At 39.0% G+C, this 19262-nt stretch overlaps 1 protein-coding gene across 4 annotated transcripts in view; it reads left to right on the top strand.

Annotated features, from left to right (window-relative positions):
* Window positions 1-4919: 4919 nt before the first annotated feature.
* rgs9a (regulator of G protein signaling 9a) overlaps window positions 4920-19262 on the top strand; it is a 38850-nt gene continuing 24507 nt past the window's right edge. For 2 of the 4 annotated variants that reach the window (XM_088436468.1, XM_088436470.1), the window contains exons 1-4: window positions 4937-5273; window positions 5532-5628; window positions 9228-9278; window positions 9381-9487. In XM_088436468.1, coding sequence (XP_088292594.1) covers window positions 5208-5273; window positions 5532-5628; window positions 9228-9278; window positions 9381-9487 — 321 coding nt within the window. In that variant the 5' untranslated portion in view covers window positions 4937-5207. Of the gene's footprint in view, window positions 5274-5531; window positions 5629-9227; window positions 9279-9380; window positions 9488-10323; window positions 11369-19262 lie in introns of those variants that run through there. The other 2 variants (XR_015868131.1, XM_088436471.1) reach the window with 2 other exon arrangements.

The raw sequence follows: 19262 nt of genomic DNA on the forward strand, positions 1-19262 counted from the left end.
TAGCTGTGGGTCAAACCAAACAGGATTGACTATAACCTTTCGACTAATGACATTTTTTGCAGCCACTAGGTGGCACTAGCTTTCAACTGGAATATATGCTTGTCGATGTTTTCAAGTAAAGATTTAGGAGATTTAGTAGGTTTTAGAATTTAATCAGGTGAACCGTTTAAGAGAAAAAGGCACTAGTTTTAGACCAGCTAATGTCTACGAATGGGGAAAAATTGCACATTAAAAAATATCATAACAATTATTCTGTACATCCTAGCACATCACTCCTATTGACTTTTTTGTAGGTCTTACAATCCTACATATGCCTAAAACTTTTATAGCTGTAGGTCAAACCAAACAGGTTTGACTCCAATCTTTCGACTAATGACATTTTTTGCAGCCACTAGGTGGCGCTAGATTTAAACTGGAAAATATGTTAGGCGATGTCTTCAGGAATAGATTTTCATCCAATGTGTGAAATTGTGAGAAGATGAGATCATCTGGGTCCAATTACAGCAGCTTTTACTGGTCCGTTAAAGCTTCGGAATGAAAATGGACGTAAAGGCCACGGCCATTATCGAAATTGTGTAAAATTTGGTGGAGGGCAGCAGGGCTGTGTAGAGGCTTGTCAGACTTAATTTCAGTCATATTACTTCAAAGGGCTCAGCTAAACACATAAAAATGTTTCAAAAATGCTATATTTTTGGCTGCCACTAGGTGGCGCTCGTACTATGACAAAAAATATGTTAATAGGTGTATTCCGCATTGGAAACCCATCAAATATATGAAGTTTAGAAAAGAAAAGACCATTTTGGTCCAAATACAGCAACTTTTTTCTTTTTCGCGAGACATCAGACTGACATTTTTGTTTGCCACTAGATGGCCTTATAAGCAATTGAAGATCTTTTTAAACACATGTGTTAAGGGCTTAAGTCTTCATGTGTCTGTGAAGTTTCAGATTTTTCCAAGCTTGTAAAGTTGAGTTATAAAGGTTTGTTTCACATGTGGCAAAGTTAACATCAAAGGCATAATATGAAGCCCCGCCCCCAGCATATTTGATGGCGGATCGTCACAAAAATTTGAATGATTGTGCCTCCTAGTCTGATGAAACACCACAACAAATTTGAAGTCGATTGGGTCAAGCGTTTGGGAGAAAAAAGGAGCAGTTCGGGACCTGCAAATGAGCAAAAAGGGGCCAAAAGTGCACATTCAAAAATTCATAACTCACTTTCTGTACATCTGAGCACATGGCTCGCGCTGACTTTTTTGTAGGGCTCGAGGTCCTACATAAGGCTACAAATTTTTGGAGCTCTAGGTCAAACGGGCCGGGAGTGAGAGGCTATTTTCCACTCATAAGGCCATTTTGGGGCCAATTACAGCCACTTTTTTCGTTTTGGCGAGTCATCTGACTTTGAGGTGGCGTGCAGACTACGCCCATTATCGAAAAGTCATAAAATTTTGAAACCTTAATATTCCATGTCTTATTGATATTCTGACCAATTTTCATTTGTTGTACTCAAACAGACTGAGCACAATACATGAACGTGTAAAAAATAACATTTTAATCAACCACTAGGCGGCGCTAGTAGGTATTTTAAAAAACTTTTTTTAAAGGTGTTAAAGACATAAGTGTCCATGTGTCTATGAAGTTTTAGATTTTTTTAAGCTAGTACATCAAAGTTATTAAGGTTTTTGTCCCTCTTGGCGAAGGAAAAATTGAACACATAATTTGAAGCCACGCCCCTATCATATCTGCCAGCGGATCTGCACCAAATTTTGCCCACTTGTGCCCCTATGTCTAATTATAGACCACAGCAAATTTGAAGGCGATTGAGTAAAGCGTTTAGGAGAAACAAGGAGCAGTTTGGGACCTACAAACGTGCAAAAATGGGCCAAAAATGCACATTCAAAAAATCATAACTCTTTTTCTGTACATCTGAGCACATGGCTCGCGCTGACTTTTTTGTAGGTCTCTAGGTCCTACATATGCCTAAAAATTTTCGTAGCTCTAGGTCAAACGGGCTGGGACCAGGTGCACTTTTTCGACCTTAGGTGGCGCTGCAGAGCCATTTTTTTTGCATTGTTTTGGGAAACACAAAAATATCAAATTTTTCACCGGGCCCGACAAATGTGCAAATTTTGGTGACTTTTCGTGCATGTTTAGGCCCTCAAAAATGGAAAAGCGCTGCACAGTAAATAATAATAATAATAATAATAATAATAATAATAATAATAATAATAATAATAATCTGGAGAAAAACAAGAGGGCTCTCGCAGCGGTAGCTGCTCGGGCCCTAATAATAATCTGGAGAAAAACAAGAGGGCTCTCGCAGCGGTAGCTGCTCGGGCCCTAATAATCTGGAGAAAAACAAGAGGGCTCTCGCAGCGGTAGCTGCTCGGGCCCTAATAATAATCTGGAGAAAAACAAGAGGGCTCTCGCAGCGGTAGCTGCTCGGGCCCTAATAATAATCTGGAGAAAAACAAGAGGGCTCTCGCAGCGGTAGCTGCTCGGGCCCTAATAATAATCCGGAGAAAAACAAGAGGGCTCTCGCAGCGGTAGCTGCTCGGGCCCTAATAATAAGAATAATAATCTGGAGAAAAACAAGAGGGCTCTCGCAGCGGTAGCTGCTCGGGCCCTAATAATAATAATAAGAATAATAATCTGGAGAAAAACAAGAGGGCTCTCGCAGCGGTAGCTGCTCGGGCCCTAATAATCTGGAGAAAAACAAGAGGGCTCTCGCAGCGGTAGCTGCTCGGGCCCTAATAATAATCTGGAGAAAAACAAGAGGGCTCTCGCAGCGGTAGCTGCTCGGGCCCTAATAATAAGAATAATAATCTGGAGAAAAACAAGAGGGCTCTCGCAGCGGTAGCTGCTCGGGCCCTAATAATAATAATCTGGAGAAAAACAAGAGGGCTCTCGCAGCAGTAGCTGCTCGGGCCCTAATAATAATAATCTGGAGAAAAACAAGAGGGCTCTCGCAGCGGTAGCTGCTCGGGCCCTAATAACTAGAGCTGCAAGCAGCTATAAAGGGCCCTCGCAGACCTGTGCACGTTGGGATATGAACAGGTCGGGGTATGAACAAGGACTATAAATGATGAAAAAGTAGTTGTAGATGACTTTAGTGCAGGACTCTTACCAAATATGTAAAATTTAGACAAGGTGGGACAATGTGTGTGGAGTTATTGCAGCTTTTATTGTTCCAATTTTGTGACTTTCATTGCCATATAGGCCACACCCACTGTCGAACATCGTACTGATTTGTCGAGGGCATAAGGCATGGCCACTGGCTTTTCAGAAAACATTTAAGGGATATAACTTCAAGGGGCTCAGCAGAGTACATAAAAACATTAAGGATTTGCTAATTTTTTTTGCTGCCACTAGGTGGCGCTCGTACTATGATAAAAAATAGGCTTGTAGGTGTGTTTCACATTGGACTCCCATCCCATATACGAAATTTTAAAAATATCAGATCGTCTAGGTCCAATTACAGCAACTTTTACCGTTTTCGCGAGACATCGGATTTTGAGTTGGCATAGAGGCCACGCCCTTTAATGAAAAGTCATAAAAGTTGAGAACCTTAATGTTCCAATGTTTCATAGCTTTTCTGACCATTTTTGAGTTCATTTAGTCAAACAGGCATTTCACAGTACATAAAAGTATAAAAAATTGAGATTTTTGTCCGCCACTGGATGGCGCTGTAAATGATTTGAAAGTTTATCACATAGCTGTATTTTTGCATGACGTTTAAAGTCCCAGGAAAGTTTCAGATGGTTTGAAGCTGTCATAGATGAGTTAAGGTTTTTGTCACTCTTGGCGAAGGAAGTATTAAACATAATTTGAAGCTCCGCCCCCATCTTTTATACCAAGAGATCTTCACGATATTTGGCCTATGTGTGCCCCTCAGTTGGATAATGATTCATGCCAAAGTTGAAGGTAATGGGGTGAATTGTTTAAGAGAAAAAGGCACTAGTTTGAGACCAGCTAATGTCTAAGAATGGGACAAAACTGCAAATTAAAAAAATTCATAACAATTTTTCTGTATATCCCAGCACATCACTTCTATTAACTTTTTTGTAGGTCTTACAGTCCTTCATTTGCCTACAAAGTTTCATAGCTGTAGGTCAAACCAAACAGGATTGTTTGTAATCTTTCGATTAATGACATTTTTTGCAGCCACTAGGTGGCACTAGCTTTAAACTGGAATATATATTTGTCGATATGTTCAGGAGAATATTTTTATCCAATGTGTGAAATTGTGAGAAGATCAGATCATCTGGGTCAAATTACAGCAACTTTTACTGGACAGATAAAGCTTCGGAATGGAAATGGTCATAGAGGCCACGCCCATTATCGAAACTTCGTAAAATTTGGTGGAGGTCAGCAGGGCTTTCTAGAGGCTTTTCAGACTTAATTTCAACGATATTACTTCAAAGGGCTCAGCTAAACACATAAAAATGTTTCAAAAATGCTATATTTTTGGCCGCCACTAGGTGGCGCTCGTACTATGACAAAAAATACGTTTGATTGGTGTTTTCTGCATTGGAAACCCATCAAATATATGAAGTTTAGAAAAAGAAAAGACCATCTGGGTCCAAAAACAGCAACTTTGTTTGTTTGTTTGTGTGAATATGGACCACAGCAAATTTTAAGGCGATTGAGTAAAGCGTTTAGGAGATACAAGGAGCAGTTTGGGACCTGCAAACGTGCAAAATTGGGCCAAAAATGCACATTCAAAAATTCATAACTCTTTTTCTGTACATCTGAGCACATGGTTCGTGTTGACTTTTTTGTAGGTCTCTAGGTCCTACATTTGCCTAAAAATCTTTGTAGCTCTAGGTCAAACGGGCCAGTACCGAGTGCACTTTTTCGACCTTAGGTGGCGGTAGCTGCTCGGGCCCTAATAAAAACGTCCATCCCTATACCTTGATTCATTATATAAACCACATATCCTCATAGCCACCAAAAACAAACAAAAACATTATCTGTCTATTTCAGGTTTCACTCGTATCTATGTATTTTTGTTGCTTGTTCCAACAAGCAACAGGGATAAAGAGGCTTTCTTCATCTAATTGGCAGCTAAATCCCTTCTTACCTTCTGTCTAACAATCCCCACACAGGACTCGTGTTAACATCAACTACATGCATACACTTTAACGCAACTTCATTATTTGTTCTTTGCTCGTTGTCAAAGAAAGTATTTATTTTCATCACCACAACTATGACGATCCGAACAGCCCGTCCAGACAGAGTACAACACTTTCGACGTTTGCACTGTCTCAAAAAGGTGGGTGTTTATCACTTTTCTAATGCTTATTTACAGCTTAACTGTTTTTCTTGAAATGTCAGCGTTTTTAATGTAATTGTTTTTATGGATGTCCCAACCTTACTCTTACATTATTAATGATAAAGTGCATGGTAAAATCAAATATAGTAGTGATTTATCAAAATTTAGATGTGAAGAAATCTTGACTCATTGGTGAAACGTCTTAGGCTTGTGCTGATTTATCGCCATCATATGAATCTCTGTGGGTGTCATTTGCAGTTGGAAGCCATTGTGGTAGAGATGCAGGACCCCAAAAATGGACTTCAAGGCTCTGATCAGAACCTCAACACTACCATTATTCCGCACGCCATTGCTGGTAAGAGACTGCAAATGCAGTTTCAGTCCAAAGCCTTTTGAAATGCATTTAAATCTGGCATAAAAGTCTGTTGTTCTTGTTAGTCTTGTTAGTGTACATAGAGTCAAATATAATACACAATGACTTGAACTATTACTTGGCAGCATAAACTTCCTATAGATACAGTATGCTAATAAATAAAACGATGCACTGCCTGTTTTATCATCGACATTTGAATTTACATCTAAGAAAATGTGGAGAAATAACTGATAGTAATGTTATCAGTTGACGAAAATATAGGCATGAACGACAAGCGCAACAATTTGGACATTTTTGTTGAAATCTAAATGGAGCAAAGTGTACAGACATTTCAATATCCATTTTCTAAAAGATGTTTTTTTTTTTCGGAATTAGTAAAGAAATATAGTAATAGAATATCAAAATGATTATTGCTTCAACGCTCACACATTCGCAGCACATCAGAAGGGTGACCTTCAAAATTTTGTATTTTGTCTATTGGTATATAGTAGACCTTGTTCATTAACTTGTCAGGGCAATTGCGGCATATATGTTCTTTTCAGCAAGAAAAGTACATGTATAGTATGTTAATATACAGTATGTCATGTACGACACATTACATGATTGCATTCTCACAAGCTGAGAGTGAACACAAGCTGTTGCAGCTTTCTAAGCTCCTAGCACAAGCTAAATAAGGAACCCTAAATTGGATCAAATCTGAACACTTCCTTAGAAGCTAAACTGGACCTTCAATCTGGTGAAAGTTCAAGGGGTAAAAGGTTAGCTTATCCACACATGGCTGTCAAAAACAGATGGTTTGAGTATCTCTTGTACTGTAGATAAAACATTTGACATGTGTCAAAGAGTAAAAGTATTATTGTTACTTAATGTCTTTGCATGTTGAGTTAAAAACTATTGAGTTTGGAGCAATTTTCATTTATTCATTTTCAGTGCATGTTTTAGTTTATTTTCAGTCCTTTTTTTCTTCTGAGGTCATTCCTTATTCAATTTGATTTTAATAAACTTCACTTGTTAATTGTGTGAAGGCGAAAGCCTCCACACGTTATTACTTTTTTTTTCTGCCCGTTTTTTTTATGCGTTTCAACTCATTCTCAGGTCATCCGATTCACACCATTCCAGTTTCATATTATTCCAATTAATCATGCAATGACTGCTTCCATTTTTCTCACTCCAAATATTTGTCAAAATTTCAAATTCAAATTCAATTCAAGTTTTATTTGTATAGCCCTGAATCACCAAAGTCTCAAAGGGCTTCACATGTGAAAAGCGGTCATGTCGAGACTTCTTAAGAAGTCATACAGAGACATCTTTTTGGTGCAATGTACACAACAGCATCACCTGTCAAAGCTCCCAGAAGGAGAAGGAAAAACTCAAAAACCCCAATTTGGGGAAAATCAGAAACCTTCAGAAGGGACCACAGGTGGGAGGACCCCACTTGCAGTCCATCAGGTTGAAGTGGATGCTGCATGTACTAAATACAGTGATCCCTCCTACGCCGCGGTCTCAGATATCGCGGTCTCAGTACTTTGCCATTTTTTTCCAGGAAAAATTAAAAATATTTCAAACTAAAAAAATAATTTAAAAATTGCGCAAAAATGGAAAAAAGTACATTATACAGTACTGTATTCATCAAATAACTAAGTAATATTAGTTAATAACTATGTTAAGAATTCTTCAAGCGTTAGAGTTCGTGACGTTTTTTATCTTATTTTGAAATGTATGCTTTTAATTTGTCGGGTCGCATTGCATTTCCGTTTCCTGTTTTACGTTCTCGGTGCGTCATTCGGCTTATTACTGTGACGTGTGAATGACAACGTAAGGTCATATTTATAGTTTATTATCATTTATGTTGATAACGCACGCTACTGCCTATGTTTAGTAAGCGACGAGTGTTTATCTGTTTATGTGTTCGTTTGTGTAGAGGTTGGAATTTATAGTTAGTAGTTGTTGCTAACCCGCTAATGTCGGCCAAAATACAGTAAATTCATAGATTAAAGTTCGACAAGTGTTTATATGTTAGTTGACTGACTTTAACATTGTTGTTGATTTACTATTCAACAGATACTACATGATACACCATACATGAGCCAAAACAAATGTGAAGTTCAACGTGATGACTTGCGTACTCTTTCACCGGAGTCTTAGTGCAGATAACCAGTCCTGAGAACAAATTCTCAACAAACTAAGTAATATTATTTATTTCATGAATAATGATTCATACATTTTAATATTTTCCACAATTTTTCCGTAATTTCACTTCAATATTCCAATATTCAGATCCAATGGGAGATTTTAACATTTCACATTTTGAGCTTTCCCATTGCATATTTATCATTTCACATTTGAAGATTCCCCATTTCACATATTCATGATTCATATTCATTCCTTTCACATTTTCATCATTACTAGTATTCTCACATTCCAATAATTCATAACTATTTTAATATTATTACGCATACTTCCTCATTCATTCCCACTGTTCTCACCAAACCTTTGTACCTTACTTCTTTGCAATTTACATCGATTCCCCCGATTCCCCCATTCCATGGGTGTATCCATTTTCCTCTTCCCACAATTCAAAATTTTTCCACAATTCCAATTTTTTCAGTTTTTTCTCTGTATCTTCTACAATTACTTGGCCTATTCAAACCGTTCAAACCTTGTAATATTCAGAATACTTAAAAGATTCAAGCCCTTCAAACATTCCACATCATTCCTCCACATTTCCTCTCTCCCTCAGCGTTTTCGCCTTCACACGTACTGTAATTTCTTCAGGAATTGCACATTTTCTAATTTGGTTTTGGTAGCTCAACCCAACTTTATTTCTATAGAACTTTAAAACAATCATCAAAATGGGTAATCCAATACCAAACACAGTTAAACTAATTAATTAAACATTAAAATAAATACAAAGATAATTGTACAGCCTTTGCCTGTAGGCTAAACAGCAGAGCAATTGGTTACGCTTTAGTTGACCGAGTGCATAGATCAAACAATTTCAGTAGTCTCTTGAATTACCGTTGGATATACCAATCCGTTTATTTTCATCAACATTCATTTGATCCATTTTGTTTAGTAGCACTTTTCAATTTCAATTCACTGAGAAAATATAATTTCAGTAACAAACCAAACTGAAAGTCCACCTTCATGACCACGCACAGTCGAAAACTGTTTGGCGTCTTGCCCTGTCGCACCTGAGTGCAATCACCAACCGGCATGTATTAATGAATCCCTGGCAACCATGGTACCACCCATGATTGACATGTCTTCAGACAATTTGTTTAACTCTTTTTAAATAAACAAAATAAAATAAACAACAAGATTTTTGGGCCCAACAATAATATAGTAGAACACTGCCAAGTTTCTTATTTCATCAAAAGTCAAAGAATAAAAGAGTGTCTTTAGAAGAGATTCAGAGGGTGTCACCTGACATTCAGAGCAGGGCCGGCCAACAAAAAGGGTGAATTGCCTCTGAGGCTCCACTTAACTCTTGGCACCCTCAGTAGCATCCGCTCCGCGAACATGACAGAGAGAATGTGTTTCTCTTTATTCACTGTATAACATAATCTGTCTCTAACCAGGTAAGGACATCATTGCATGGATTGCAAACAAGATGAAGATCAACACAGAAGGTACTTGTAATAAATAAAAATAAGTGACATATTCTCATTAAAACAAAAGTGTTCCATATCCACCTGTTATCAATAATTGGCTTCTTATACTATGTCTTGTAGAAGCCCAGGTCTTTGGCACCATGTTAGTGGCCTACGGTTACACTTATGCCCTGCAGAACTACAAGAAACTGGTCATGTGCAATGACAGGAGTCTTTACCGCTTCCAGGTACTTCAACACGGAGCCCAACAAAAAGCTGTAGTATTTACTGGAATGGGATCTTCCCACTCATGTACCTTTCACTCAAGTGTGTAGATCTTCTCCTGCATACACTCTCTCATGGCTTTGTACTTGTATTCTGACACTATTTCTACTTTGGTGCCCTCCATTTCTGCGCACTGCATCGTCCACATACAGTAGAATGTCCGCCCTGGCATATTTGAATCACAATGTTTCTTTTCCAAGCTGGAACACTTCTTTATACCAGGCACTTGCACCTTAGTCTGCACAATTTCTTCTTCCACATTCTCAATGTCTTCTTCAGCACCCATGTACTCTTGGCCAGAGTCATGCACCCTGCCAAAAGTGCTCAGACTTCATCAATTAGCGCAATTTGCTTCAAGAGATGTTTGTAATGGCTAGCCTATTAGCTCTTTTGATAAACAGAGCCTGCGCTGTTGAGCGTCTTTTCTTTTCAGCCGAATCCATCTTTTTGTCAAACTGAAAAGTAATATTTCACAGGTGGCCTATTTGGCTACCTCCTGCTAAGGTTGCTTTTTACTTGGTAGTCAAACGAGATGTGATGGCTTGTGTGATGGCTTGTGTGATGGCTTGCAGGATGTTGCAGGTTATTACTGTTCCGTTTTCCCCACAGAAAGGATTGACCACGGTCCGTTACGAATTGTTCGACTGACTTGCACGTTTCTGCTTTTTCTTTTCTTTTTATTTTCAATGCTTGAAAAGCAAAATGAGGCAGGTGGACAAAGCAGTAGCTGCAGCAGCAGTAGGAGGAGGAGGAGGAGGAGGAGGTAGTAACCAAAACAATGTAAACATACCATGTCACATTTCAAACAGTTTCAAGTGAACATTTATCATTTATATATGTCACTAAATATAGAAATGTTGGGTTTGAAGTGGGCTCGATACCCCACAAATGACCCAAGGAGAGGTGTAAATAATAACTCAGGAGTCAGAGATTTAGTTTTACCACTGCAGTGGGGAGAGGTCGAAGGAGAGCGTGACCGTGTGTCCGCCTCGTTGCAAAGTCTCTCTCCGAGCTCTCGGGCTGCAGTCTTTTATTGAAAAGTTGTTGCTGAGTCGTGGTGGGTCTCATGATTCAATCTGTGGCATCACATGGCTATTGTGCAAATGGCAGGCTCCACTCGCCCTTTGAACATTGTTGACAACTCACACATCCAAATATCTATGCATAGACAATAGGGAGCCGGCACGGCTCCTGGAGCAGCTGGAGCACATGAAACAATGCCGCTTCATCAGTGCAACAGCCAGTTTATGATTAACTTATCTTACAATAATATTTGCTGGGAGAAATAGAGAATACATATATAGTGGACCCTTGGTCTACGACATTCCTGCCTCACATTTTTTTTCAGCTTACGACGTTGGAAAGTGACGTTTTTTTGTCCCCTCTTTATGCCATTTTTTTCACGTTATGACAAAAACACCTGATCAAACATGGCGGTCAGTCTGCATGCGTGACTCTGAGAGTCGCTCCGCGCTCACACGTCTATACACACGTCACTGCTTACGTCACTAGAATCCTGGTCTGGTATTGGTCGGCGTCATGACTCCCTAAGGTACTGGTCTGCTATCGGTCGGCTTTGAGTGATGATGCATTGATCCACTGTGAGTGCTTACAAAAACGTATTTATAGTGAATTTTAGTGCTTAATTCAAACTTGAATTGGTTAGCCATGGGTCCCAAGATTGCCAGTGACTGCTAGTAAAGAGAGAAGTAAGAATATGATTTACAGTATATGATTATGGAAACAAAGCTGGAAAAAATCAAGAAATATGAATAAGGCTAAGCTCGGCTAGGCTCCCATCACTGTGGAATATGGCCATAAGAAGCTCATCAAGTCGATCAAAGGTAAATAAATCCTTTCCATATTTTTTTATTTATGATGTTTTTTAATTGTATACATGTATATTATATATAAGTAGCACTCACTATACTATTTTGATAACAATTTTTACCTAGGGTTTTACACGCATTTACTATTTAATATAGTTTTGGATTGCCCGCTGTACGGCGAATTCACGTTATGAACCCAACCGCGGAATGGATGAATCTCGTAAACCGGGGGTCCACTGTATAATACAAATAGACCACTAATAATAATAATAATAATAATAATAATAATAATAATAATAATAATAATAATAATACTTTCTACTTAATATATTGGTCTGTTAACAAAGTAGAATGAATGTTATGCAGCTTTCCATAAAACAACTACATTTTCCATAATGTTTGCCGCGCCAGCAAACAAGCGATCAAAGCGCACAGCACACACCAAACCAAAACTACACAACCGAAAGTACACTCGCACATCACTTCGACACACTTGTGCGGTTCGACTGAATTTAGAAACAAGAAATCAAGCATGAAAGTGTCAACCACCAAACGCTAACAAAGTAATTTGATGAAGTGAAAAACCAATCCAAAACTATACAACCAAAGCAGGCAAAATGAGCTCCAAATTATAAAGAAAGAAAGACCAACAGTTTGCCAGTTGATGCACATTGGGTCAAAACGCCGTTGGCGGGAATTGGCGGCACAAGTGGCACCGATCTTTCAATCATGGTCACGGCTGCATGCTGACGTCTTATTTAACCCTTGTGCACCCCTTTTGCAAACTATACTCAAGGCATTTTTTTCAAAATTTTGTAACTGCTTTTAAAGGCATAATAACTCAGTTATTTTTTCTTTCTACCACTCAAATTGTTGGGTGGCAACAGTTCTATCCATACATGTATGTGTATTTTTTTTTTTATGCAAAAAGTTGAATTTCAAAAAAAAATTGAAGGGTTCATATCAGAAACACATTTCGCTACTTGAATATTCCATACGACACATTAGAGCTTTGAATAAGAAAAGAACTCATATATTTTTAAAGGATGCACATTTTGGGGGTAATCGCAGTGAAAAAGTGGAAAAAGTTACACGTCATTTTTTCCAAATTTTGTAACTGCTTTGAAAGGTGTAATAACTTAATTATTTATGAATATAATTTTTCTTTCAACCAATCAAATTGTTCGGTGGCATCAGTTCTATTCATACATATGTAGGTGTAATGTCTTTTTTCATCCCCTGCCCCTCCAGGAAAATATAAGGGCAAAAATGTGAATTGGAAACAAAATAATTTGTATCAGAAATATATATATTTCTCTAATTCAATATTCAAAATGACACATTAGCGCTTTGAAAAAGAAAAGATCTCATAGTTTATTTCTTAATGCATGACGATTTGGGAGGTAAAAAAAGTGAAACATTTTCTACGTCTGTCATGTTTCTATTGTGGTTTCGGGCTGGGTTTTCTGTTTTGGGGGATTTAGGTTTTTTCAAGTTGTGAGTTCTTTTAGTTGTTGTGTCTTGCACTCATTTGGTTTCCCTTGTGTCGGTCCTCGTTAGCATGATTTGTTTCCACCTGTGTACTCGCCCTCCTTGTGCCACCCAATCAACTCCCTCTGCCTTTTGTTTCTCCCCAGCTCTTTCCCGTCTCCTTGTCTAGTCCCTAGTCTATTTAAGTGTGAGTTTGCTGAGTTTGCAGTTCGTGTCGGGTCATTGTCCTATATATATATATATATATATATATATATATATATATATATATATATATATATATTGTCCTTATATATATATATATATATATATATATATATATATATATATATATATATATATATATATATATATATATATATATATATATACACAACTTAATCCGTTCAGCGGCTATGCTCGTAACTCGAATTGCTAGCATGATGGGCAATCCAAACCTATGTTAATTAGTGAATGCGTCCAACGCGTGCAAAAACCTTAGGTAAAAAAATCACGACTTTATACACATATTAAAAATTAATAACATAATCTACTGTACAGTTAAATAACATAAATATATAAAGGAAAAATTACATTTACCCTTGGGGCGACGTGACTTGAGCTGGGTGGAGGCGGAGGGGTGCAGAGACGAACCCGCAGAATTTATTTATTTATTTTCTTTAACGAGAACTTTTCTCAAACGAGAACATATCACCGGCAATTTCCTTCTCTTTAATCCATAATAGAAGAAGCCTCTCCATTTTGTTGTTGACCGAGGTCGGTCTCCTGGCAAGGAAAGTCTTGCCCTTAGAAGATTGCCGAGCGGTTACGGCCATACTCACTAGCAAGGTTAACTATGCGTGCGCCTCCTTTGTATTTTTTTATTATCTCCTGCTTCATTTCTATTGTCATCATCCTCTTACTTCTTCTTTTACCGCCACTAGCATTTTTAGAAGCCGTGTCTTATAGATAAAGTTTGCAAAGTCTTCACAACACACCAACCAGCTGTGCCTTCAAGCTAGATGAAGGCGTTCGGCCAATAGCATATCGGCATTTCTGTGATTGACGTGACGCCAGCCAATAGCATATCCGCATCTCCGTGACTGAGGCCGTGACTGTGAACTTAATCGACCAATAGCATATCCGCATCTCCATGACTGAGACCATGACTGTGAACTTAATCAACCAATAGCATATCGGCATCTCCGTGACTGAGACCGTGACTGTGACCTTATAAGACCAATAGCATATCGGAGTTTCTGTGACATGGGAGAATAATTATTTTTATTGATGCAGCAAAGCGAAAAAATTAGAGCGGACACACTGACCGGCATGTTGGATTGTTCGTAAGGTTTGTGCGTAAGAGGGGGACAAAAAACGTGGTCCACGTTCGTAAGATGAAAAGTTCATATGGTTAGGCCCGCTGTGCTGTTTGTCCTTTTACTATGCCGTCCTCGCTCCGAAGCGTCAACTTTTTCGCCAGCTAGACGGCCGGATAACGACGTTTCAAAATCACCAGACTGCGTTTCCTTTTGGTCTGCTTTATCCTGAACAATAGTCATCAACCATTACCCTCTTTAGGTCGCCGTAAAAGGACAAATTCCTGGCCAAGGCAAAACAAATAAGGTCAACAATCCACGAACATGAACTTGTCTTCGCGTGCTGACACATCAGACAACTCGCATCGTCTAAGGAAAACAATATTTTAAAGCAACCAGAGGAGGGAGCTCCAAGTCCATCTACAATCCAAAACAACAAAGGTGGAATTTCACTTCTGCAGGGCAGAATACTCCTCAACTGGTACTATTGTGCCACTATTCATCAACATTCTAAACATTTAACACGTATGACAGCTGATCTATTTATCATGTGGTAAAAGTAAAACCATGTTTACAATTGGTCTCAAAAATACTTTCACATTTCCATCTTTTACAGCTTTTCTGCTTTGCGAATTTTCTTATCCTTTCTATTGTTTTAACAACTCTTCCCATTGACCAATCATTTCTGTGTTACAAAGCATCTTTCAATAACACAATGTCGCCGACATTTAAGTTCTTTTTATCATCAGTCCATTTTCTCCTTTGTTGTAGAGTTGAAAGACATTCACTCCTCCATTGTTTCCAAAAATAGTTCGCCAGGCACTGTACCTGCTTCCACTGCTTGGAATAAAGGTGTGGTGGTGCAAAGTCTCTTGCTGGTGCAGATACTGTATTAGTCTTTTCTGTAAGCAGCATTGCTGGAGTAAGAAGGGTCGGCTTGTCCGGATCTGTTGACACTGGTACAATAGGTCTTGCATTCATTATAGCCATTACTTCTGCCATGAAGGTACTCAGCATTTCATGTGTGAGATGGATGTGAGTTGCTTTCAACAGAATACTGCCCAAGATGTGTCTACCAACTCCAATGAGTCTCTCCCATGACCCACCCATGTGTGAGGAGTGTGGGGAGTTGAACAACCACGTACATCCCTTTTCCTGTAGGTAAGTGTTTAGTTCTGAGTTTTTGTGCTCGATTCCCAATTCATGGCACAAGCCAACAAAATTGGTGCCTCGATCTGAGCGAAGTATCTGAACAGGTCCGCGACTGCTGAAGAACCTTCTCAGAGCATTGATGAAACTGGATGTTGACGTTGTTTCGATGAGCTCAATGTGCACAGCTCTTGCAGACATGCAAGTGAAAAGTACAGCCCAGCATTTGCTGTCTGCTCTTCCACCTCAAGTTCGACGTGTGGTGACAGTCCAGGGGCCAAAAACATCCATTCCTACACTAGTGAATGGTGGCATTAGTTTGATTTCTTGAACGACGCTGCTACACATTTTAGTGATGCAACAGTGCAGCATACTTTTATCCAATCAAAGAACCTTTCGAAACGACAGGACTCTAGCTGTGTCACTGAGGTTTTTGTAAGGTGTAGGTGTTCTGGAGAAATGTCTCTGCGTTGGGTTGTGTCAAAAAAAGAAGGACCACTAAACCAGTTGGTATGCGCCAGAGTAGAGGCTGCAATAGGTCTTGTGGCCTTGTCTGCTGGATTATCGTTAGTGACTATGTAATACCACTGGGCAGGATTTGAGGTCTTCCTGATTCTAGTCACTCGATTAGCTACATATGTGTAGAATCTCTTGGTGTTGTTGTGTATATAGCCAAGAACAATTTTGCTATCCGCAAAAAATCTGACAGTGTCTATTTCTATGTCCAGTTCATCTCTAATGAATTCATACATCTCCCCAGCCAAAACTGCTGCACACAACTCCAATCTGGGGACAGCGTGGGCGGGCCGGGGCGCTAGTTTAAACTTACCCATGATGAAACCTGTGAACCACTGACCTTCACAATCCATTGCTCTCAGATAGGCTACTGCTCCTATAGCCAGAGTGGATGCATCTGAGAATATGCAAAGTTCTTTTTTCACTGCAGTCGCTTGGGACAACGGCAAGTAACATCTCGGTATCTGTATCTGCAGGAGATCCTTTAAGGATCTTCTCCATTTGTTCCATTTTTCTTCTTTTTCAGTTGGAAGTGGTTCATCCCAATCCTTCAGTTCGGTTGTGTTTTCTCGAAGAAAGGCTTTTCCCTGCATAGTGATGGGTGACACGAACCCTAGTGGATCGTATAGGCTGTTTACGGTGGCCAACACACCTCTCCTAGTGTATGGCTTTTGCTCAGTGTTGACGTGAAAGGTAAAGTAGTCAATTTCAAGGTTCCAAAGCACCCCAAGGCTCCTTTGCAGGGGCACAGCATTCAGTTCTAAGTCTAAATCTTTGAGATCCTTTGCTCTCTCAGCAGAAGGAAAGGCTTCCACAACTTTTTTGTGTAACTTTGTTTGATTGTGCCAACATGTTTCGTGCGTGGATGAGTATTTCAATTTCTTCTTCTGGTGATTGGACATAGTTTGTCAGGGCTCACTCTTGTTTTGCTGTAATCCTTTTGCTGTAATCCTTTTGAGTTGAAGTGTCTGTTTTGTGCACACTTATCACTTGCCTGCTGCTTCCTTTGAAGCTTTTCTCTTTCTTGAAGCTTGAGTTTGAAGAATGCCGGATGATGAAGCTTAAATCATTTCTTATCTTTGCTTGACGTCTCACAAATGCTGAAAAAACACTGAAAGGGGGGAATGTAACATTATTTTCCTCCTTGTAATTGCTCCTATTGAAATCCACTTCTCCTGTAATCCATAGAGAAGTTTTTCTACGATTGGGTTTATCCCACGAGCTGTGTCCAAATATGCAAGTCCTGAAAGATATCCTCCATCTTTTGCACATTCTATTTCCTGCAGCATGTCACCTAGCTCTCTCAACTTTGTGTTGTCTTTGTTGTTAAATTTGGGAAAGTCTTCAATTTTTTTAACAGTGCATTCTCTCTAATCTCGGGAGAGCCATAACTTTCTTCAAGTCTTTGCCAAGCAAGATCAAGAGCTGCAGCCGAGTTGAAGATGTGAGCTGAGTGTATTCTTTTTGCTTGTTGACGTGACTCATCTCTAAGCCACTTTATCATCAAATTTAGCTCTTCTTGAGCTGTAACATGCAAGTCTCTTATGGCATTTTGAAATGATGCCTTCCACGCCCAGTAGTTCTCTGGACGGTCATCATATTGCAAAAGTCCTGTACTTAACAATTCTCTGAGTGTCAAGTACCTTGAAATGTCTTATACACCCTGAATGTCTGAAGGTGTGTGCAGAGCATTGTACGGGTACAGTTTGTGGGGGTTTGAAGTTTTGCATGCTGCCCTGCTCTATTATGCATCCCTCCCACACTGTGAGCATCCTTAATGTCCGACTTTCCATACACATCCATATCACATTGTTCATGTGCAACTTTGTGACTGGCATGTGGATTGACTCGCAACGTGAATCCTTTATGTTGAATCCCTGTGTGTTCTTGCAGATAATCTGCTGTACGTTGCATTGGATTAGCAGATGGTCCAACTAATGCTTGGCTTGGAATAGCTTTTACGAATTCTTCTTCAGTTTCATAAACCGCAGCTTCTGCTTCTGCAACGGCAACCGCCTTTTGACTGCTTAAGACGTGTAAATTAACATCTAGTTCGTTTTTTTGCTTCATTATGGCAGCTTCTTTTTGGATACAAGCCAACTGTGCTTGTGCGGCTACTGCTTTAGCCCTTGCTTTTAATACTGCAGAGCTTATTGATGAGCGTCCGGATGTTTGCGAGCGAATAGACTGAACCTGGGAGCCTGCGTTGCTGGCATCATCCTTGCTCTTCATGTCGTCTGCAACGTCCTGCTTTTCTGACCGTAGGCTCATGATCGGAATGCTGAATCCTCGTGGTTAGGCCCGCTGCGCTGTTTGTCTTTTTACTATGCCGTCCTCGCTCCGAAGCGTCAACTTTTTCACCAAATAACGACGTTTCAAAATAACCAGACTGCGTTTCCTTTTGGTCTGCTTTATTCTGAACAATGGTCATCAAACATTACCCTCTTTAGGTCGCCGTAAAAGGACAAATTCCTGTCCAAGGCAAAACAAATAAGGTCAACAATCCAAGAACATGAACTTGTCTTTGCGTGCTGACACATCGGACAACTCACATCTTCTAAGGAAAACAATATTTTAAAGCAACCAGAAGAAGGAGCCCCAAGTCCATATACAATCCAAAACAACAAAGGTGGTATTTCACTTCTGCAGGGCAGAATATATATATATATATATATATATATATATATATATATATATATATATATATATATATATATATATATATATATATATATATATATATATACGTGTGTGCGTGTGTGTGTGTGTGTGTGTGTGTGTGTGTAGGTGCGTGTGTGTGTGTGTGTGTGTTAAACGAATGGTTGCTGTAAACTCTGGTCAAGTTGATATAGTCGTGACTTGGTAGACTCTAAAAAAAAAAAGCCTGCTTGTGCTTGGGAGGAACTTTGAAAAAAATTTTTAAAAAGCCTGGAGCTTTTTTTTATTTATTTTTTTTTAACTTTCTGAGTTCCTCTCCACTTCGTTGTCCTTGGTGTGTTGTTTTTCTTTTTTTTTTTTTTTGAAAGGGATCTTCGTCATTGAAGATGACTGCGTGTATGAAAGAATGAAAACGCATATGAAAAGTCTTGAGTCATCTGGTTCCTAATGGGTCTGATTGCAGGATGTAGGACGGGGGCGTGTAGTTCCAAAAACGTCACCAAAAGAACTACACACCTTTGTCCTGACAGGTACATAAAGCTATATTAGAGGGTGAAATGAGTCTAACGTTTATGTTGTAGTTACTATATATCATATTAACATAATGCAGTGAAATAGAACTATTAAATGTTGCAAAGCATAAGAAAAAATAAAAGGTCATCTAACTGTTGTAATATTGATATGACATTATTTAAAATATTATTGGATAACATCTTGTCTCGACAGGTACATACACAAAGCGATACTGTATAATAGAGCAAAAATAATGCATCTAACGTTTATGTTACGTATTTATA

The sequence above is a fragment of the Hippichthys cyanospilos genome, chromosome 16, assembly GCF_059441005.1.
Source record: "Hippichthys cyanospilos isolate Australia breed blue-spotted pipefish chromosome 16, RoL_Hcya_1.0, whole genome shotgun sequence".
In the NCBI taxonomy this organism is placed as follows: Eukaryota; Metazoa; Chordata; class Actinopteri; order Syngnathiformes; family Syngnathidae; genus Hippichthys; species Hippichthys cyanospilos.